Genomic DNA, 23309 nt, shown 5'->3' on the forward strand with positions numbered 1-23309 from the left:
AACCGCTGAAGAACCTCTGAAGAACCTCTGAAGAACCGCTGAAGAACCGCTGAAGAACCACTGAAGCACCAAAATTGGTGCTATATAGCACTAAAAAAGGTTCCCCTATGATTACGAGCCAAGAACCATTTTTGGTGCAATATAGAACCTTTTTTTTTTTAGAGTGTAGCTGTTTAGAGATAATGACTGTTTTTAGATACAACAGACCCCATCATCATGTTGATTATTGATCCCAAAAATCTCTCTTGATCTTCTCATAACAGTTGAGAAGAATGTTAGCATTGTTGGGTTCAAAATGAAGACTTAATGAAAAACCTATAGAGAACCATGATGCTGTGGCTTGGCAATCCAGACTAGACTGAATTACCTCTGGTAGTTAAAATTAAAACCAATAGCTTCTCTTCTCATTTTCCAGTCCAGTCCACATGCAAACAGTCCAACTAGCGCTTGTGTCATGCTTTTCTGCATTGTTCTGTGTCTTTGATCACACACAAGCAACTAAAAAAAGAAAGGAAGTAAATGTACCTCCGAAGATAAAAATAACTGTGAATATGCTCTTTTGCAAAGGGCTGCCACACTGAAAGCGATAGCTGCCAACCTGAAGACATTTATACACACAAAAAGTATTTAAGCTCTGCATGTTCTGTACTTTGAAGTCATTTGCATATGAGATCTCAGTAGGAAAAAAGTGCAAAGAGCCGGAAAGCTAAAAATAAGATCATTTTGGCTATTATCCAGACATTCATCTGCTTTGATTGTTCAAATGTAAAGAGGACAGAATGAGTTTAAAACCACCTCAGTGCTCTGGCAGTTTGCTGTAGAAATGGAAAACTGTAGGTGGTCTTGTTTTGTGACAAAATTCCATCACTGTGGCAGTCAAGAGATAACCAGGGAATAGTATTGATGTGAATTTCACTCTGACTGAGCGTCTGTTCTCTGTCCACATGAGGTGATGATAAACCAGTGAAGGTGTGGGGTTACTCAGAGTCCAGTAAAATACATATGGCAACAGGACACAGTGCCAACATCATGGGAGTGATGGAGCGATATTAAATAGTCAGAGGTGACAACAACATTCACACCAGTTCAGTGTGAGGAGAGCAGATAGTATATTAATATATTAATATTAACAAAGCACAACAGCCTGTTTTTTTCTATAATTTTTTATCTTTGCAGTCTATTCATCGTATGAGGTCAATGGCAGGTCACTGTATATGAGCATGTAACATAACAATGACATGGTTGACACCTCTGACATGCTCCACATTGTTAATCTCCACACAAAAAGCCTTACCTTATGGATGGATGGATGGATGGATGGATGGATGGATGGATGGATGGATGGATGGATGGATGGATGGATGGATGGATGGATGGATGGATGGATGGATGGATGGATGGATGGATGGATGGATGGATGGATGGATGGATGGATAGATAGATAGATAGATAGATAGATAGATAGATAGATAGATAGATAGATAGATAGATAGATAGATAGATAGATAGATAGATAGATAGATAGATAGATAGATAGATAGATAGATAGATAGATAGATAGATAGATCGATCGATCTAAGGGGCCATGCCCAACCCCAACCCCTGAAAAACAACCCCACACCATAATCTCCCCTCCGCCAAACTTTACACTTGGCACAATGCAGTCACGCAAGTACCGTTTTCCTGGCAACAGCCAAACCCAGACTCGTCCATGGGATTGCCAGACAGAGAAGCGTGATTGGTCACTCCAGAGAACACGTCTCCACTGCTCTAGAGTCCAGTGGCGGTGTGCTTTACTCCACTACACCACTGCTAGATGGATGGATGGATGGAGATGATAGATAGATAGATAGATAGATAGATAGATAGATAGATAGATAGATAGATAGATAGATAGATAGATAGATAGATAGATAGATAGATAGATAGATAGATAGATAGATAGATAGATAGATAGATAGATAGATAGATAGATAGATAGATAGATAGATAGATAAATCAACTAAATGATATAGGTCTATAGATAGAACGATAAAACAGGATAGATAGATTCCAAAAATGAAGTACTTGATTATATTACGTGTTAAAATACTTGTAATCAGACTACAGTTAGGCTACTTCTCTAATAATGATTAGGCCTACATGAATTATCACTCAGTGAGTCATTTAACCATGTATTAATGTCTTTGGAAGGCTATATCTTTGGATAATGTCTTGCACATTAAAATATACAAATTCACGTCATTGAAAATTAAGTTAATGGTTCTCTGATGTCAGTTAAAGGTCATGTTATGACATGCAGATAAACAAATAAATATACTTTTAGTAAGCGTTTTATTTTTATTGTTTTTATTTTTAAAAAAAATTTAGTTTCATTTTTTAATTTTTGTGATTTAATGAATAGCTTTTCATTAAACTCATGAACCCCCTGCAGTTCCATCATGAACCCCTCTCTGGGAAACCCTGACGTAGCCTAATGTAATGTTTTATGCACTACATGTTGTTGATAACAAAGGATGGAATATAGGCTATTCTTTTATTATTTGTATCTAATATGAATACAAAGAGACCACAGACACACAATTTGTCTGTTTTTTTCTAACCCAATTATAAGTAGTTTAAACAAAAAAGTTGAAATATTAGGGATGACCACCTAAGTCCCTGTATTGACAGTGACCGAAGCACCTTAAAATGAGTCGACTCTTTGAAAGTCATTATATAATTCGTACACTGGTCACTAGGCTTGCCGTACTGACAGCTCCACCTGTCAATCTTCGCTCGCATGCAGCTTCCCGCCAGAATGAAGTTCCAGGAGCGCTCGTGCTGCTGACCGCTGTTGAGAGCTGTCACTTTTACGTTAATTCGCTCCTGACCGCCTGCCAGTGTGACGTCACGGGAGTTGCCGTACTGACCGCGCTGCCTGTCAATCATTCCATCACGGCGAGCGTAAAGCATCGCAAGGCTGATATGCGCGTGAAACCACTGCTGTCCACAATGCTGCCTATCGACTGTGCATCAGGTGAGGAGAACGCCACTCTGTGTGTTTGAGGGTTGTAGTAACACAGAGGGAAATAAACAAGAAGCATGGATAAACGCGACAAGAACGCGAAAAAAGATTCGGGGAAGTCTGCTAAACGCACGGGAAAACTGTTCCGGAGGAAATCGTTTAAATCCGTGGAAAGTTTGGTGAGTAAGATCTTGAAAAGTTTGGGAAGCTTGGCCAGCGGTGGGGAAACAACCGAACGGTCCGATGCTGAGGAGGATGATGGTGGGTTTGGAGAAAGCGCACCTTGCGCTGGAAACACGGGACATGTGAAAAAAGAGGACAGCGGCCAGGTGAGGAAAAGTTCCTCGCTTCCCTGCCGTTCCTCCGCGAAAGAGCGAATGTTTTCGCTGTTCGGGGATAAAACGCCAGGCGTGTTGGGTCTGAAGAACCACGGGAACACCTGCTTCATGAACGCCGTCGTGCAGTGCTTGAGCAACACGGACCTGCTCGCAGAATACCTGGGTTTGGAACGATACAAACCGGATCTGTGTCACAGGGAAATTAACGGATTTATCAGGAGCGAGAACGGTCAGCACGAGAGAGGGGAATTCACGGAACGGCTCGCGTCTTTGGTCCGAGCGCTTTGGACTTTTCAGTATACACCCCAACTCTCGGCTGAGTTTAAGGTAGACTCAACTCACTTAAGTTCACCATGTTGTCACTTGTATGTTATATCTGACGCTTTTAAACACCATCCCGTGAAGGTTCCTCAAATAACCTATTGTATTCGAGGAACTTCAGCCTATATCAAGCTGCTCAAATGCTCTTCGCATTATTATAGGGCTACTGAAGGAAACAATAATAAGTAACATTTTTGGAACTTGTGCGTTCTAATTAAAAATCTAAATGTTTTACAGCCTGATGGCCTACTTCAGAAGAACCGTTTTAAGGTCTCCAAAGATCATGCAAATCAATGCTGGTTTTGTTTTGTTTGTTTTTTGCTGTTTTTTAACCGCTATTACAGTATTTATTGAGATAATAGTTGTACTAAATTAAATTAATGTCACGCCAGATGATTTGTGTGAGTAAAATTATAATTATAATATTAATTTATGAATTAATTAAAAAAATAAATCATAATTTCATGGTTATCTGATGTCAGTTAATGGTCATGACATGCAGGTAAGCAAATACATTATCTTTTTTAGTAAGTGTTTTATTTTATTGTTTTTATTTTAAAATGATTTTGTTTTAATTTGTACATGTTTATGATTTACTTAATAGTTTTTCATTAAACTTATGAACCTTATGAAACTTAGATTATAATCTAGGTGGTTCATATTTTTACTTGCCCTGCCAAAATTTTCATTGGCCCCACCACAAATAAAGTATTAAATAAATAAAATAGGCCTAGTTATTTTCTTCGTTGTCTTGACAGACAACCGGAATAAATAAGGTTGTGACACCAAAAACTACTAGCCTAACTCATATAAATGTAAACTTGTCTTTGACTATAGTAATAAAATAACAAATAATAAAATTGCGAGCAATAGCACAAATACAATAAAACACAAACAAACAAATAAAATAAACACTGCTTTTCATATTTTTCAGGTAAGTCTAACAGTAATTTCAGGTAGAGAAAATAAATACTCAAATGTAAAATAGCACTGCATAGTCTTCACTGTATAAATTAAAGATAGATTAATCCTTAGTAAAGTTACAAAAATGATTCAGTCAAGAGCAGTGAGTGATTTTCTTTCTCTTTGTTTTAATGTTAATCAAACAACAAAGGACAAAGACAGCAGCGGGTTTATTAGGCTGCTGTCACTTTAAGAGCTGCACGGATCCAATATACTGACGCACATACGTTTTATTTATCAACTGTTTATGTAACTGACTTGTGTTTACTTGGATACCTGCCGAGACCAGCAATTTTTTTTACGTCATTTTGTGTGAATGTGTCCATTCAAGCGCAAGACGACATGAATTAGAGCTCAATGTAACATTCGCGCTCTGTCTGAGATGCGGTTTTCTGGGCGCGCGCTTCAGATGTGTTCACACAAAACTCTCTTTTTGCGCTTGAATATTTAAATTGTGCAAATGATAAACTTTCGTGATGCAGCCCGATCGGGCAATTTGCGCCAACTGTCCCGAGTGAACTTTACGCTGGCCCTGGGCCATCGGGGCAGTCCTTATTGTTGAGCCCTGCTTTTACATTTATATATTTAAACATAAAATCTCATGTACGTGTTTCAGCTTCCCATATGTTTAACTTTAAATCAACTGATGAAGCTTTCTCTGATGTGACCATTTTGTTCAGTATGCGAGCAAATGCTTTCCCACAGGATGGTCTCTTCTAAGCAAAAAATAGATCAGGATGAGGAACTTCCCACAGATAACATTATCACCACAGAGTAAACGTAAAAACTAGAGTGCACTCTCAGATAAGACATCGCCACACTGGACACTGTCCACAAAGACAAGTGCAATCTGGAACGCAAGTCTTATGTAACATTTTGCTTTCTCAGAAATCTACTACTAGAGTAATACATTTGCTAGAGAAATGATGACAAAAGAATTTGCCAGAGAGGGCAGATGTGCAGAAAGCTAATGGTTTAGTAGTACAAATCTCTTCACAATGAAAGTTATGTTGTCTAATTAGCCCAGCCGTTGTCATGTATAGTCAGTATTGCAAACAAAATCACTCAGCAGCCTTTTCTAAAAATGTCTAGTTGCTGTGTCCCTGATTTGACCTGTACTAACTTCCTTAAAGAAAAAAATCCTTAAAGAAATGAAGACACACACACACACACACAAAACTCTTAATTTTGTGGAAGAGCAGCTCAGATTGTGCAAAATATCTTCATGATCAATATTTGATTTCCTTGAAAACCAGATTTGGAACAACATGAGGGTGAGTAAATGATGACAGAATGTCATTTTTGGGTGAACTACTAACCCTTTAAGGCTTTTACAATATCATGTGCAATAAAACACATCTAACAAGACATTTATCTTGAGGTAGGAGTGGCTAACGTAACTATCAGGTGGGAGAAACCCATAAAAGGTTTCCGTGGAAAAGCGTCATCGAGAAGAAGTGGGAGTGTAGCCATAAGGTAGACCTGCTCTGATGGGAAACAGAGGCCCAGTTCTATTCACACCCTACTATCAAAAGTCTGAAATTATTGCCTTGAAGGACCCCAGTCTGGGGTGACTGTTAGACGAGTGGAAAATTACAAGATCATTTATGGTAAAATGTAAGGCTATGCCCACTCAACAGGGAAAAAAACAACACATTTACGGATAAATCTGAGTCTATACTGTATATTGGGGGCACAACACAAGACAACAGCCTCATCTGATTCAGAGTCTAATGAGTTGTCGTAAATTTACATGAGGCTGTCTGAGGCATGATTTGCTTTTTCCTGTGTTGACAGAGCCCAAAGTATCTTGTCTAGGGATGGCATAAATAATCTCGCTCTGCTTCTCAGACGTCTGCAAGAGTTAATGAGTGCCTAACTGCACAAATGGGGAGCCACCTATAAACAATCAAGAGCTCTGCCGTATAATTTAAGCCTCCCACTGTGCTTAACTTCATTTGCCTAATATCGGCTTCAGTAAAGTGCAATCTATTTCTAATTAGACTTAAAATTACCTGAATTACATAGTGACAGCATTACAAGTGGCGACTGGTTCAATTATGCAATTTTTAATTCTATGGAAGAGCAAAATCTTGTTGAACTTGTGATTTCGAATGTGGTATGTCACGGTACCAACATTTCAGTTACCGGTACCAAAACCAGTACAATTTTGCGGTTCTCCGTACCAGAGCAAAAACGATTGAATTACATACTTAATTTTTTGTCCTGTTTTGTCTCATTCGTTAGTTTCTACGGAAGCCCTAAACGGCCATGGATAATATTTTTTTTTCTATCTTGTTTTCTCGTGATCGCAACTTATTTTTCTCGTGATCTCTAGATAACAAAAGTTGTTTTCTCGTGAACGCGACTTAATTTTCTTGTGATTGTTTCATTCTGAAACACTGCACTGCACCCGGAGTCTACTGTTGCTATAGCAATGAACACAACTTCCACGCGCATCTGATCGACGGATAAACAGTGCGCTCTTTTATGTTGTGGATCTTTCAGCAAAATCTTTGCTTCACTTAATAAACATTTTATTTGTGTAATTAACATGTTTAAATGATCAACCAAGCATTCAACAGCTCAAGCTCAGACGGAGTGCCTTCAGAAGGATGGCAGATTATTCTGTAACTTCTAAAATTCTAAAAATCGTTTAGAGCTGCTTGGATTCAACCCACTTTTTTTCCCTCATTCGTTTGAAATAAAATTGCATTACATAATTTGTCTGTTATTATCCTACTATCATGTAGGATATTTTGTGACTGGTATCATGTGCGTTTCTATGCTAGGCTTCCATTAAAAAGAGGTGCAATACTTCAGATTTCTAAAAAACAAACGTTTAAAATCCAGTTGATATAGACTAAATACAATCTTGGGATGCTTTTTGAAAAGAGTGTTTATATATGTGGTTTGCTACAAAGAAATGTACAAAATACAAAAGTATGGCTTATTTCTACATTGATGGCAAAAATCCTCTCATGAACCGGTCACGCTCGAGAAAACAACAAGAAAACAACTTTTGTTATCTCGAGATCACAAGAAAAATAAGTTGTGATCACGAGAAAGCTACTTTTGTTATGAGAAAACGATAAGATAGAAAAAAAAAATATTATCCATGGCCGTTTAGGGCTTCCGTAAGTTTCTGATTCAATTGTGCATTTTAATACGGTTGTCAATCCAGAAACGTTGTGTCGTGTACTTAGCAGAATGAAAAACTAAACTTGTATTTAGATTGTGAATGTAAACCTAAAGCAAGAGAAGAGCCCTCCCTTTATAATCACTAAAGCCCCATTCACACCGCCAAATAATAATAATAATAATAAAGGATTGAAGGATTTAAGGAAATGTATAAGAATGGTAAAAGTTCTAGGTCTAATTTTATGACGTAATCAATTTAAACTATTTGCAAATAATAGTTTTATTTTAAAATGTGCACACATTCACTCTTATTCATGTGTCTAATATGTCAAAGACACAAATGTTTCTTGTCTCGTCGCATTAATTTATGCATTACATGAATCATAATAGCATATTTTCAATTCAAAATGGCGAAATGTCAAAAAGTGTAGTTGTTTGCATCACTAGATAGTAGGGGTGTAACGATACCCTCATGTCACGATTCAATACATATCACGATACTGAACTCATGATACGTTTTTATTGCGATATATGGTAAAAGGTTAACAAAAAATGTACTGTTGTTGATTAAAATGCTAACTTTATGAAATTCTAGCAGTGTCAGAAGATTTGATGCTGTGTGGCTTCTCCTACAACAACCGTCAAATCAAAAACCAATAGGAGCGCAGAACCAACAAACCAACACTTGCTGCACACACGTCTTCGTTGTTTCTTTTTCTTGTCATTTTTTATTTTTAAGACAATACATGATAACAAATTAACACTAAAGATTGTTTTTGTTTGCTAGCCACCATTTCAGTCCTCGCAGTCACGGATTGGTGCTGGATGAGTCTTCTTGCATGTGTACGTTTTTAACGTGTCTTGACTGCCATATACAGTCTGACATGAACGACATCTGAGATCGTACAGTGTGACATGACTTACACCGGGGATCAAGCAACAATCGTGAAGGACTATTATAAATCGTACAGTGTGTACCTGGCTTACCGACTAGCACCTCTGATAGGCCATTGCGTTCACGTGATCAACAGATATGATTGTGATTTCCTACAATGCTAAACGCTTGTAAAAACACACTGTAAATTGAAGCATTTGACGCTCAGAGAGCACTAAAACAAACCAGAGTGTTTGAAAGCACCGTTTATCGGCGTGTACCAAACATACCCGGTGTTCTGTCAAATAAAGCTACCTATCAGATTTTGCACACTATATTTGCTGCAGAAATGCTGGTACGTCAATTTTTTTTTTGTACCAGTCTACAACCCTACAACCCTAGTTGGAACTCAAACCAATGAGTTGTTAAAGGGAAACAGAGGCTGTAGATAGAGATGGTATGTGGTTGATGGATGACAGGCTGGTATTTCATTTCACAGATCACAAGGTCATGTTGTGTACAGTTCCTGACTGAGGTCTAACTAATCCCACTCAGAGGGGAGCGTAGCAGAGTTATTATGTGAGTCTATTGAGTCATCAAGGCTGCTCTATCAGTATTGGGAGTAAAAACGACTGGAATAAAAAAAATTGCCTACTCTGTCTGTTGGCTCTGACATCATTCTATGTAGTTGACTCCTAAAGTTGAGCAGAACCAACAATGTATTGCAGATTTGATTAATGTCAATATTTAAATGTACAAAATAATTGGGGAATTTAGTCTTGATTCAAGGGGAATCAGAATGCCAAATCCTGCCAGAACTGACGCTACACTTGATTTTGTTTTCCTTGTTATGCTCATCAGTTAGAAATTACTCAAATTATGCAAAAAATCCATATCCGGTCACAATAAACTTTCAAAATGAAATGTATATCAACACAGGGAAGAAAATTGCATTGCCAAATAATCTAATGAGATCTGACACAATTATTTTATCCTTAAATGTGGGTTCACTGACATGATTTTAAGCAAAAGACCAAAGCTTTTGAAGACCAAATCTATATACCAATACTATTATTACATTTTTGATGATTTAACGGATGGTTCTGGGTACTTTTCCCTTCTTATCTCTTGTCTTGAAATATTTAAAAACACAAAAATATTTATCCATATATGCAATACAGAACTTTTTTGTTGGAATATGGCTATGAATGAAAATGGAAAACATCTATACGTCTTTGAACATCGATAAACCACTGTGTTTATTTTCACAAGAGGATCGAAAAGCAAAAAAGACACCAGTAAAATTCATGGCCACACGGTCATTAAAGAATGTGCTTCCATACTAATACTTGTTCATCCGTTTGTACACAAAACTACAGTTAAAGTGTAAGTCAGACCTCTTCAGGCTGACCACTTATTGATGAAAAGAAAGCCTTCTTTTCATACAGTATAAAACAGACAGGAGTCCTCTCTTTAAAACCACAGATAAGTGAATGCCTACATTTCTCAAAGCTTTCACAAACGCCAAAGAAATTTCACAGGACCAGAATTTAAATGGTCTACATTGAGTAATGACTATAAATTAAACATTAGGCTACATTTTCATTCTCACAACACAAGCCTTGTGAACTTTGGCCTCTGTTTATATACTGTATATATATATATAGCAGTTTCTCTGTCACATTCTTTTAAATAGAAGGCGCTTTGAATAAATTGTTGTTCCACTGAATAACTCCTTTTGAGGACAAAGCATTTAGGCATCTAGACTTTCAGTCTTTTGCAGATGGGTTTACACTCTGTGACCACATGACCCACTTTCTCACTATATGACTAATGTTAAGATTATTACGTTATCTCAGTCTGTAGGCCTACGGCTTCATATTATTATCTGCAATTTTCTCCCAGCTGCTATATTGAGTTCGCATGGTTAATGCTGCTGTAATTAATCTTTATGTCACTCAGCATTAAAATTATTATTTTAAATACACCTGACATTCAAGACTACTTTAAACTGGATTGAGAATATGGTGTGGACTAGTAAGACTTGTGTTGCTTTCAAGTCACGTTGGAATGATGATTTTTACTAGACTAGCGCACATAAACAACACCACGATGCAGCAATTACAATGGGACCCTTTGTATGATATTTTATTATATTTTAGCCAGTTTCACACACACACATAAGTCTCTCCAAGGCTGCTTTTATTTAATAAAAAACATACAGTAAAAACAGTTATTAAAATTAAAATAACTGTTTTGTATTTTAATATATTTTAAAATGTATTTGTTTCCTGTGATGGCAAAGCTGAATTTTCAGCATCATTACTCCAGTCTTCAGTGTCACAGGATCCTTCAGAAATCATTCTAATATGATGATTTGATGCTCAATAAACACTTCTGATTTTTATCAATGCTGAAAAGAGTTGTAGTGTTATTTAGGGTTTTTGTGGAAAATACTTTTAAGAATTCTTTGATGAATAGAAAGTTCAGAAGATCAAATCTTTAACATTACTGTAAAGCAAAAAAAAAAACTGCTTCTGGTATCTGCCAATGCATTTCATAAGAACTTTTTTGTGATCACAGATGTGATGAGGATTCTTCAGTTATTCATTTACACAGTTGTTGTCACGATCAGCAGTGAGCATCATTCACAGTGTAGCAGAATGCAATTTACACCCTCCATCTGGTCTCCACTGCATCTCCGTATCTAACAAACTGTCAGTTCTGAGTCAGATCCACTGCGGTTAACATTCAATGACTCCAGGATTTGTTTTTCTAGAGATTCAATAGACAACTCAGGATTGTATGGAGTGTGTCGACTGAATAAAGGGGATCATGTTCAAAAAATGCTTGTGTTATGTATGTCTATATTAATAGATCTGGCACTAGAACTTGTGTGACCTTTATCTTGTTTCTTGTCTCCAGATGACCGTATCAAAATACGGTGCACAGTTCCGGGGGAATTCCCAGCATGACGCTTTGGAATTCCTGCTCTGGCTTCTGGACCGCCTCCATGAGGACATCAACTTGTCTCCAACCATACCCAATGGAAATAACAGAAGCAAATCAACTGGCAAGGTAAGTGTGTGTCTCAGAACCTGCCTAGGGCATGAAATGGCATGAAAGAAGTGAAATGATGCAATGTTCAATCTCAAAAATTGGCTCAAAATGGGATTTTCCCCCTCATGTTATGTTATATTATTATGCCTCAAACCACAAATCATCACCCGCTGAGAACTCATAATTATTTTGCAGTGTAATAAGTTGGTAGAAGTTACCGAATGGCTCTTCTAAAACCCCATATGGCCAAACAGCTGTTCCCTTCACCATTACCATGACCTGGCACGGTCAAAGTGTCTTGTCTACACACCCATGCCACCCGTAAACAACACATCTGTTTATGAAATATGGAGATTTGTGCCAAGCGCCACAGTGTGCATTGAGATAGTGTTGTTCTTGTACATAACCTTGGAATTACCCAGATGAATAGCTTTTTACAGTGGCTGTGATTTTCGCATGGCGATATTCTTGGGGACTGAAATTGATTTGAAACCCATAGCGGTTTGCAGGTCTACATGTGTGCACTCATCTTGGACCTCAAAAGGAGCCACATCACCATGGCAGAAGTTGCAGAACCTTCCGCAATTATTGCCACTCCAAAAGAAACATGCAATATGCACTTGCTGTGTATTACATTAATCTTACACTGCATTTAAGAGAGAAATCAAATTTTGTAACGTAAAAAAGAAAAGAAAGAAAATTAGGGAAAATTAGATTTCACACATTATTATAGCCATTATTGCTGAACCAAATGTCCACTATTAAACCAAGCGGCAACTTCCCGCGGTCTCTCTTGAAACCAACACGGAAGTGACTTAAACTGCAATTCATCGACTGGCTGCTAGAGACAGGCACCAAAAGGGAGTCATATCTGTATCTCCCCCATAAAATGCCCAACTTTACAGCAGAAAAAAATATGTTTACAGCCTGGGGCGTTGCTAAACATAAAGCTCTACTGGGGCACAGGCCCCCCATTACTTTTTTTCTTGAAAGCCTGCTGCGTGCAAGAAGTGTGCCACACAATGCACTATACAAATTTCCTTTGCTTAACCCACTATTCATACACTGCAACAAGTACTGGGAAAGGTAAACTTTATGAAAATTAAAGTATCTTCAACATACTTTACATGAACATTCTCAACATGTTTTATGGCATAAATGGCGTACACTGTATATGGAAATAATAAAACGGAGAGAACTTTTTTGCAGATTTGCAATCTTCTACATTTTACAATGATAATAATGAATAATTAAATCTTTTTCAAGAATTTACAATTACAACATGTCAAGAAACCAGTCATTTTATGACAACAACTAAAATTAAGAGCATATATATTCTAAAAGAAAACAATGTATTCCCCAGTTCCCCAACCAAGTCAAAACAAAAAGTTGGTTCATTTTTTGAACATTAAACTGTACCGCCTATTCTTCTTTTTGGCATTTTGGCCTGTCTTGTCCCATTGTGTGCCTCAGCCAAGTGAGGAGCAGTCTCCGCTAATAAAGCCTGTGGTAAACATACTCCATGTTCTTGCCCAGAACAGAATCATACCGCCAATCGAAACTATATGCTAATTGTCAATCATCTTACATTAAAAAAATTACCTGCATGTACTTACATCTGTAATTCATTTCTGTAGTTACATTTATAATTACACTGTTAACACTTCCCTTAAACCTTACCCTATCCTTAAACTTACCTATACCACCACACCTGTCCAGCTCCACCCACGTCCTGCCTCTTTGCCCATTGTCAGTTATTCGGGAGTGACGCGGCTGGCCGGCTTTTAGGCTTCAAAAATGCTCTTCAGAAATACAGGTGATGTCACGGACACTGCGTCCATATTTTTATTTACAGTCTATGGTTTAAACACAGCATAGCACTTATAGTAGTTAAATAATTGAGAATTATATATATTTTTAAATAAAGCCACTGTCTTATTTAGAAACCTTTTGTCAGACAGTTTCAAACAACTAGAGGACACAGGTATATTTTTCTGCATGCGTAGTGGCCAAACATTTCCAAAAATCGACTTTATTATTAAGAAAAAGAAACTGGTCATAGATGAAACACCACTACTGTGTGTTGCTCTGAGATTTGCAATGATTTTGCTTTGACTGAAGGGGCCGTTTACACAACACCATTTTCAATTAAAAACGGAAAATGTTAAAGGCCCCCTGAAATCAAAATTATAATTTTTTTAAGCTTTTAGTATGACTATGTTAGCCTTAAGTTTAGGAATAAGCTGGTGTGTTCCAAAACAATGACAAAATTCACATTTAGGAGATATAAGCATTCAAAACTTAGTCTCTCACTTCCGTTAAAATGAATCACAGATTTTGATGACATCATTGCAGACTTCAGCTTCTCATCACGTCTTCTGTCCAATCAAATGCTCTCTGGAATCTAAACCATTCCGCCCCCTACACTATAAATAAACGCTAAATCTGCGGCTGAAACCGGTCACTTGTTCACACATTTACTATATTCTACATGGTGAATGGCACATAGCACACTATACATGCGATAGGAAGCGATTCAGACTAGGGCTGTAATCAACCAAAGAAAATCTTGGTCGACTGAAGTCCTGAAATTTTCGACTAAAAATCGACTAAAAATGACGTTAGGAAAAAAAAAGTTAAATTAATTAGCTGCGCACTGTGCGCAGTACTTGGTAGCCTTGTTGTCTGCATAAATTAATTATAAATAAACATAAAAAGCTAGTAGGCTATTTGCAGTATATTAAATCGTTTTTGAGCTGATTATTTTGGACTGAAGTGAGTCTGACACACGAGTCTGTCAGCTCTGACAGCGTCGCATCAAGTGCACCTGCGCAATATCATAGCCTATGACTTCCCAAAATATAGTACTATTGTCAACTAGATATCATCACAATAACTTTTGAGGAATATGCAACATAATTTAGACAATTGTTTTTGTCATATGTATTATAATAACTGACAGACAGTATAATTTCAGCCGCTCTGTGCAGCTCGAACGTTAGGAGCTCAGCTGAGCTCAGCTTCGCGGCTGAGACACGAATAGACTATTAACTTAAAGCTTTTACTCTTAAACACAAAAGGCACGTCCACTTTAATAAAAAAGGAATATTTATTAAACAAGCCAGATCAAGAGCAGAAAAAAACGCTCTCACAATTAAATAAATAATATAAGTTACAGAAAACTAGCCTTCTTCAATCTCTCTCTTCTCCAGTGGGTTGGGCTAATCCAAAAGTGAAAACAATGGGGGTGTTCTGAAGGCAGACTCATACCTGTGAAACAGGGGTGCTCTGAAAACACCCCCATTAGCAATTAGTGTTTTCCACCTGTTGAAATGAACGCGGCGCGGCAAATCTGATGAAATGAACGCGGCAAAACGGACAGTACAGATCCACTTTTGCGGGACGACTGAAGCGTGGTGTTGTGACGCTTCCCCTCATGTGTATGTTGATGGGCGTTCCTCAAGTTTACCGCTATATGGGTGTGCGTTTTAGCCAGCGGGAATGAAAAACAAAGGACCGACGAGAGACCTCTCTTCACCAGTTGGTTGGGCCAATCCAAAAGAAGTGAAAACAATGGGGGTGTTCTGAAGGCAGACTGATACCTGTGAAACAGGGGTGCTCTGAAAACACCCCCATTAGCAATTAGTGCTTTCCACCTGATTAAATGAATGCGGCGCAGCAAAACTGATGAAATGAACGCGGCAAAAACGTCTCAGGTTACTTGCGTAACCTATGTTCTCTGAGTAGGGAACGAGACGCTGCGTCACTTTAATGACGTAATGGGACGCCCTCTGGGTGTGCCGATTGTCTGAAGCCCTTATAGAATCACGCCAATTGATTGGCTGATGGCGCGCACGTCGCCCCACCTGACGTAGTCACCTATATTAGCGCTCGCGCGCGCCATCTGCTCCTCAGATTTCTCTGCCGAAAAGGAAAGCCTGTCGGCAGCGCGAAGAGCTTGGCAGCGTACGCAGCGTCTCGTTCCCTACTCAGAGAACATAGGTTACGCAAGTAACCTGAGACGTTCTCTTTCATAGGTTCACTCGACGCTGCGTCACTTTAATGACGTAATGGGAACGATATACCAAACACGCCAAGCTAAAGCGCTGCCGTATCTGGCTCAAAGAACACCAGATAACCTACATGACTAGGTTAAGCAGACAGGACATGCGAACCCGGAGCCATGTCGAGATCCAAACTATAGAATCTCACAAAAGTGTGCGGAGAGGACCAACCTGCCGCCACACAAATATCTTCCAAAAGAGCCCCTCTAAAAAGTGCTTGAGAGGAAGCCACACCTCTGGTAGAATGCGCTCTAATATCAAGAGGTGAAGGTAAACCACGCACCTCATAAGCTAAGGAAATAGCCTCTGTCACCCAATGGGAAACCCTTTGCTTCGAAGCGGCAAGCCCGCGGCGGCCAGCACCGAAGCATACCAACAGCTGGTTAGATTTCCTCCAGCTGTCTGAACGGTCAACATAACACTTCAACGCTCGAACTGGGCAGAGCAAATGAAGTTTCTCGTCTTCCTCCGAGTCAAACGGAGGGGGGTGAAAGGAGTGAAGAGTAGAGGTCTTCACGGAGCCCCCGAGACCCGTGGACCCGGGACCCGACCCGGGACCCGTACGGGTTCGGGTCTATATTTTAAATGATCAGCCGGGTCCGGGTCGGGTCCCAATCTATTACTACGGGTCCCGGGTCTGTTTAACATTGTGTGCAATACCCGAGTCGATCCGGACTCGGAGAACACCTGCCCGTGATCAGAGTCAGTCAGCACTGCTTGAGTGTTTTTTGTAACTTGCAACTGTAAAATTAGGATAAGAAAAGTGTGAGCCGGGAAATAAGGTTTAAAAAAAAGAAAGAAGAAAAACACGAGCGATCTCTCTCTCTCTTGCTCGCTCGCCTCACGCGCTCGCTCTCTCTCTCTCTCTCTCGCTCGCTCGCTCTCTCTGCAAGCGCACGGTAATAATAATGGTTACCTTCATGAGTGATGTGTGAAAAAAGCTAAAAAACAACGAATATAAAGAAGTTAAACCCACGGCACCTCTTCTGTCCGGGCATTCATGCATATTGTGGACAAACATGAGAAAAAAGTAAGTGCTGTCTACGTGTGACGCACTGTTGAAGTTTGATTTGAAATTATATTTAAATAATATATTTAAAATCAGCAACAAAATCTCAGTTGAACTGTCACAAATGTTTTCTATGATGCTCAAATTGCGTAAAAAAGCTAATATTTCAGGTTGCTCCAGCCACCGCGCATGTGCGCAGTATCAAGCGCGTGTCATTTCTATGGCAACCCGAGCTTCCGCTGTGATTGACTTTAATAATAATATGAATGAACCGTCTTATTTCTTAAAGTTTTGGTGGTCAGGCTCGGCTCACAGAGATTATAGCAAATAAATAATGCGGACGTCAGCGGCCACCGAACGAGCAATCGTTATTATAGTTCAAAAAGGCAAACAGTCAAAGTTATTATGCGAGTTAACTCGAGTCGAAATGCAAATCTGCAAAGACGCATTTGTCATCCGTCACCGTGACATAAAGTGGACTTTTAAAGCTGAAATGATGAGTGAATTAAGCATGCTTGGAATAACAAGAGAGGAATAACATGGATTTAACTTTTTGGCAAGGATGTAATGCATCACAAGTAACGTTACAAGGAAGGGAGACGACGGCTAGGTAAGACAAAAAGTTATATTTTTCATAACTTGTTTATTGACTTGTTAATATCAGTTATTGTGGAATATGTGACAAACGGGTCCAGTCGGGTCTGTGTCTTCACGCCGGGTTCGGTTCCAGCTTTTAAATAATAGACGGGTCCAGGTCGGTTCCGGGTACTACGTTTTTGGCATTTCTCGGATCTTCACGGGTCCGGGTCCAGCTTTTGAAATAATAGACGGGTCCGGGTCGGTTCCGTTAAGCACATTACGGGTCTCTTCGGGTTCGGGTATGAATTTTTGGACCCGTGAAGACCTCTAGTGAAGAGTAATAACCTGAGAGCGAAATGACGTGGACAAAACTTTGGGCACATAACCTGGCCTAGGTCTTAAGGTAACCTTGACTAAGCCAGGGGCAAAATCCATACAGGTCCCACTAACAGAGAGAGCCTGTAGATCGCCCACTCGTTTCAAAGAAGATAGAGCTAACAAAAGAGCAACTTTGAGAGTCAGAATTCGCTCAGGAGCTGACTCCAAAGGCTCAAATGGAGCCAAAGTTAGCCCTTCAAGGACCACGGAGAGGTCCCAAGAGGGAATACCAGGGGAGCGTGCCGGTCTCAGGCGCCTAACCCCTCGCATGAAAGATGAAACCAGTCTATGCTTGCCTAGCGGGATTTCGTCCGACTCCCTACCGGCAGCTATAGCTGCGACATAGACCCGAAGGGTGGTGGCCGCTGCTCCAGCAGCAAATTTCTCCTGCAGGAACTCCAGAACTGAACCAACCGGGCAGTTAACTGGATCCGCTGCATGAGTCGAGCACCACGACTCAAAGACCCTCCACTTGGAGGAATAGAGCTTCCTTGTGGAGGGGGCTCTCGCATTAGCAATGATCTCCTGAACGTCTGCAGAAAGACCAGCGTTTAGTATCGTTGGCCCTTGATGGGCCATACCCACAACTTCCAAATCTCCGGGTGAGGGTGCCAAATCCTGCCCTGAAGTTGTGTCAAAAGGTCCTTCCTGACCGGTATCTCCCATGGGGAGGAGTCCAGGAGGAGAACCATCTCCGAGAACCAAGTCTGGGATGGCCAGTGTGGAGCCACCAGCAGGAGGCTGGCCCCACTCTCCCTTACTCTGTACAGAACCGCCGGAATCAGCTTGATGGGCGGGAACGCATAGAGTTTCAGATTGGGCCATGGATGCGCGAACGCATCTATCCCCAACGGGGCCGGAGAGCTCAGAGAAAACCAGAGCCGACACTGGGACGACTCCTTCGAGGCAAAGAGGTCCACTTCCGCTTTCCCGAACATCTCCCAAATCTGTGACACAGTTTGAGGGTTCAGCATCCATTCCCCTGACCGGAGCTTCTGTCTCGACAGATAATCTGCAGCGAGGTTCAAGACTCCGGGTACATGGACTGCTCTCAGGGACAAAAACTTGTCCTGAGACCACAGGAGGAGTCGGCGCGCATGCCTGTCCAGGGTGCGCGACCGTGATCCTCCCTGGCGATTTACGTGAGACACCACTGCCATATTGTCGGTCCTGACAATGACATGATGCCCCCTGAGTGAGGGGAGAAAATGCTGAAGGGCCAGGGATACCGCTCTCAACTCCAGGCAATTTATGTGCCAGGAGAGAACTTCCCCCTCCCAGATCCCCATAGCTGGTCTGCCCTCGAATACCGCACCCCAGCCGGTAAGAGAGGCGTCCGTCGTAACCATTTGGCGACGGAAAACAGCCCCCATCTTGACCCCTTTCTGAAGAAAAAGAGGGTCCCGCCACATTGATAGGGCACGAAAGCAGCCGCGTGACACCTTCAATAGGCGAAGGGCCGATCCTGTTGACCGAGCCCCTGAGCGTTTCATCCACCAGAGGAAGGGCCTCATATGGAGCAGTCCCAGGGGAAGCACCGGGGAAGCTGCGGCCATGAGACCCAGGAGCCTGCGACACGTACCCACAGAAACATGATGGCCTAGCCTGAAGCGGACCAAGCATGTTGTGATACTGGAAATCCGAGCAGGGGCCAAACGGGCCTGCATCGGAACGGAGTCCAGACGAACACCTAAGAAGGTGGTCTGCTGAGCCGGAGTAAGAACGCTCTTGTCTGTGTTCACTCTCAAGCCAAGAGATTGAACGTGTCGAAGAACGACATCTCTGTGATGACAGGCTAACTCCCTGGAGTGGGCCAAAATGAGCCAGTCGTCCAGGTAATTGAGAATACGGATGCCCTGGAGCCTCAGCGGGGCCAGAGCAGCATCCATACACTTCGTGAACGTCCTTGGTGCCAGGGCAAGGCCGAAGGGAAGGACTTTGTATTGATAAGCCTTCCCTTTGAAGGCGAACCTGAGAAACTTCCTGTGTCGTCTGACAACCTGAATATGGAAGTAAGCATCTCTCAGGTCTATAGTGACAAACCAGTCCTCCGCACGTATCTGAGACAAGATAGTCTTTAACGTTAGCATCTTGAACTTCCCTTTGTAGAGGGCGAAGTTCAGGCGGCGGAGGTCCAGGATGGGACGCAGACCGCCGTCTTTCTTCGGAACAAGGAAATAACGGCTGAAGAAGCCACATTTCTCCTCTGTTGCCGGAACTTCCTCTATTGCCCCCTTTAGGAGGAGAGAAGAGAGCTCTTGTTGTAGCACAGAAGCCTGAGAGGCGCTGTTTACTACCGTCTGAGCGACCCCGTCGAAGCGAGGAGGGTTGCGACAGAACTGAAGCGTGTAGCCTGACTGAATCGTGCGGAGGACCCAGGATGATATCCCTGGCAAAAGTTTCCACTCGAGGAGGAAATTTGACAAAGTGGGAGGTATGATGAGGTGCGGTGGACATACCTGAGTTGGGGTGTCGAGCTGGACCTCTGAGGGGGGTGTGGCCATCCGCAGAGGAGAGCACGTGGCGTCCTGGCGCGGAGTAGGCAGTGGAAGGCTGGGCCGCTCTGGTTCCCGGAGAAGACCGGATGTGTCTCCGTCTGGACGAGCGGCGGATGGTGAGCCAATCAGACGTGAGGGGAGAAAGCAGAGAGCGTCTCCTTCCTCCAGCGCCGGAAAAGGCGAGGATATATTCGGTTCTGTATTCCGAAGCGCGCTGGGCGGCGGAAATGACAGAGCTGGATAGGGAGAGCTGGTGGGGGGCGGGCAGAAACGCTTGCGCGGTCTGACCCAGCCCCGGTCGTGAACTGCAGCTCCCCTTTTTCTGACCGGAGGGTCAGGAGCGACTCGAAGTGGCCGAAGCAGAAGGTTTGCTGGGCCGCTTTGGGTCGATGCGTTTGTGAGGACGTTGACGGGGAAATGGACGACCGCGAGCTCCCCAGACCGTGGTGGGTGGAGGATAACTCTGGTCGCTCCTCCGGGCGGTAAACTCTCTTTTGAAAGAGGGGCGATCTCTGGACTGAGAGGGGGAGGGGGAAGGAGCGTCCCTCGCTCTCCTCGGCATGAACTGCTTAAGAGCGGCAGACTGGGTTTTTGCAGATCTAAACTTCTCAACCACAGTGTTAACCGCCTCCCCAAACAATCCGGACTGGGAAATCGGAGCGTCCATAAGGAAAACTTTCTCCTTATCGCGAATCTCAGTGAGATTAAGCCATAAGTGGCGCTCCGCCGCCACCGCGCCCGCCATAGAGCGCCCTACAGCGCGAGCTGTGTGTTTAGTTGCTCGTAACGCCAAATCCGTGGCTTTACGAAGCTCCTTTACAGCTTCCGGCGTCAAACCGGTGCCCTCGTCCATTTCCTTCAGTACATCCGCCTGATATGCCTGGAGAATGGCCATAGTATGAAGGGCCATGCCAGCCTGACCAGCCGCCATGTAGGATTTTCCAATCAGGGCAGAAGTGGTCCTGCACGGCTTAGTGGGAAGAAGGGGGCGGGACTTCCATGAGGGAGCTGAAGATGGCGCGAGGTGAGTGGCCAGCGTGTCCTCAACCGCGGGAATAGCGGAATAGCCCTGTTCCTCAAAACCCACGAGGTTAGTGAAATCAGCGGCTGCCGCGTTAGTTAGGCGGGCTGAGAACGGCTGCTTCCAGGATCTAGAAATCTCACTGTGTAGATCACTGAAAAATGGTAGCTTCCTCCGCGGAGGCCTAGAATTAGGGCCGCTGAGGAATCTCTCATCCAACCGAGAAGATTGAGCTTCGCGGGGTTCATCCGGCCACTCGATCGCGAGCTTCTGTGTAGCGCGCGCGAGTACATCCACGAGCTCGTCATACGCCGCTGATGGCCGCGCTTCCTGGCCGCTTGGCGGGAGAGCGTCGTCAGTATTTGCAGCACCGAAATCCTCGGAGTCGGATGCTGCAGTGAAAATGACATCCTCCAGTCCGAAGGAAACCGCATCGCGTGCCTCCGGGCTGGGACAGAGATAATCGTGCGAGTATTCCACAGGCGGAGTCCCGCGCACATGCTCGGGGGAGAGAGGGAGAGAAAGGGCGAGGCCCGTCTGCTCGCACTCCACATCCTCGAGCTCTACATCCGAACCCCAGGTCGCGGATCCAAGAGAGGCCTGTGCGGCCTCGGGAGCGCGACGGGGAAAAACGGATGACTCCCTCTCAAAAACCGCGAGCCTCGAGCGGAGGGTTTTGAGAAGGAGGTTATCGCAGTATTTACAGTTAGAGAACCCCTGAACCGCGTCGCGTGCGTGTGGAAATCCCAGACATTTAACACACTTACTGTGGGGATCGTCGATCGCGATGAAGCGAGTGCACGGCGGTGGGCAACGTCGGAATTCCATAGCACTTCACCACAAGGAGAACAAAGTTCCACAATCCGCGGTCGCTGAAGTGCTGAGGTAAATATCGACTGTTTTTGGGCCAGAAAAATCGATAACCGAAGGGCATGAAATGGCCGCTTCGTGAAGGCAGAGAAATCTGAGGAGCAGATGGCGCGCGCGAGCGCTAATATAGGTGACTACGTCAGGTGGGGCGACGTGCGCGCCATCAGCCAATCAATTGGCGTGATTCTATAAGGGCTTCAGACAATCGGCACACCCAGAGGGCGTCCCATTACGTCATTAAAGTGACGCAGCGTCGAGTGAACCTATGAAAGAGAACTAATGAAATGAACGCTGAAAAAAATCGACCAATCCAAATTTGGGTCGAGCCAGAACGTATCGACCAATAATCGACTAATCGACTGGGGAGATTACAGCCTTAATTCAGACAGTGTAAATATGCTTTTGAGGCGAATTAGGTCTGGTTTCACGTTAGTTTCATGCACACACACACATACACACACCAACGACTCTGGTCTAGACTAGAGACACGAGAGCGCAGAGCGGATCATATGCGCGAGTCGGCGCACACAACAAAACATATCGGACCACTTTAAATTCTGCACAGAATAATGTATTTCAAAGCGATATGGAGGAGATTATAATGATTAACGGTTAGAGATTAGGAGGAAACAGAAAGGCTCTAGTCAAACTGGCGATATTAACGAAACGCTATTGGCTGTTTTAAAAAAAAAAGGGAAGGAGCTGCTTACAGCTGGAGCCGTTTCAGGGGAAATTGAATAATGAATAAACACATTGAATAATGCTGTGAGTTTCAAGGCACTTCAGTGGGCCTTTAATATGCGTTTTGGTTGTTCATTTACATGACAACAACGTTTTGGGGGCCTGAAAATACAAACTTTTGAAAACTGGCTTCAAAGTGTACGTTTTTGAAAAGGATACCATTATTGTCTCCATGTAAATGACAAAAACGTGAATTTGTGAAAACGGTGACGTATTACGTGTTCAGTCTATAGATGCGTAGTGTTTCTTTACAAAGCGGCATCGCCAACTACTGGCCTGACATGAATACAGCATCTAATAACCCGTTTTCACAGATCTGTGTGAACCGGGATTGTTTCGACAACGTTGTTGTCTGTACGTGAAAAATGCAAAGGAAAAACGTTTCCATTTTTAATAGCCTACATCGTTGTCGTGTAAACGAACCCTTAGTTTAACAACTATTTGC

The 23309-nt window shown here is 42.4% G+C and overlaps 1 protein-coding gene across 2 annotated transcripts in view; it reads left to right on the forward strand.

The window, feature by feature from the left end:
- The first annotated feature begins 2750 nt into the window (after positions 1-2750).
- usp43b (ubiquitin specific peptidase 43b) overlaps positions 2751-23309 on the forward strand; it is a 131451-nt gene continuing 110892 nt past the window's right edge. The window contains exons 1-2 of one of the 2 annotated variants that reach the window (XM_079829865.1): positions 2751-3672; positions 11570-11722. In XM_079829865.1, coding sequence (XP_079685991.1) covers positions 3085-3672; positions 11570-11722 — 741 coding nt within the window. In that variant the 5' untranslated portion in view covers positions 2751-3084. The remainder of the gene's footprint in view (positions 3673-11569; positions 11723-23309) is intronic. The other variant, XM_079829866.1, reaches the window with a different exon arrangement.

This window comes from Gobio gobio (genome assembly GCF_949357685.1).
Source record: "Gobio gobio genome assembly, chromosome: 1".
NCBI lineage: Eukaryota > Metazoa > Chordata > Actinopteri > Cypriniformes > Gobionidae > Gobio > Gobio gobio.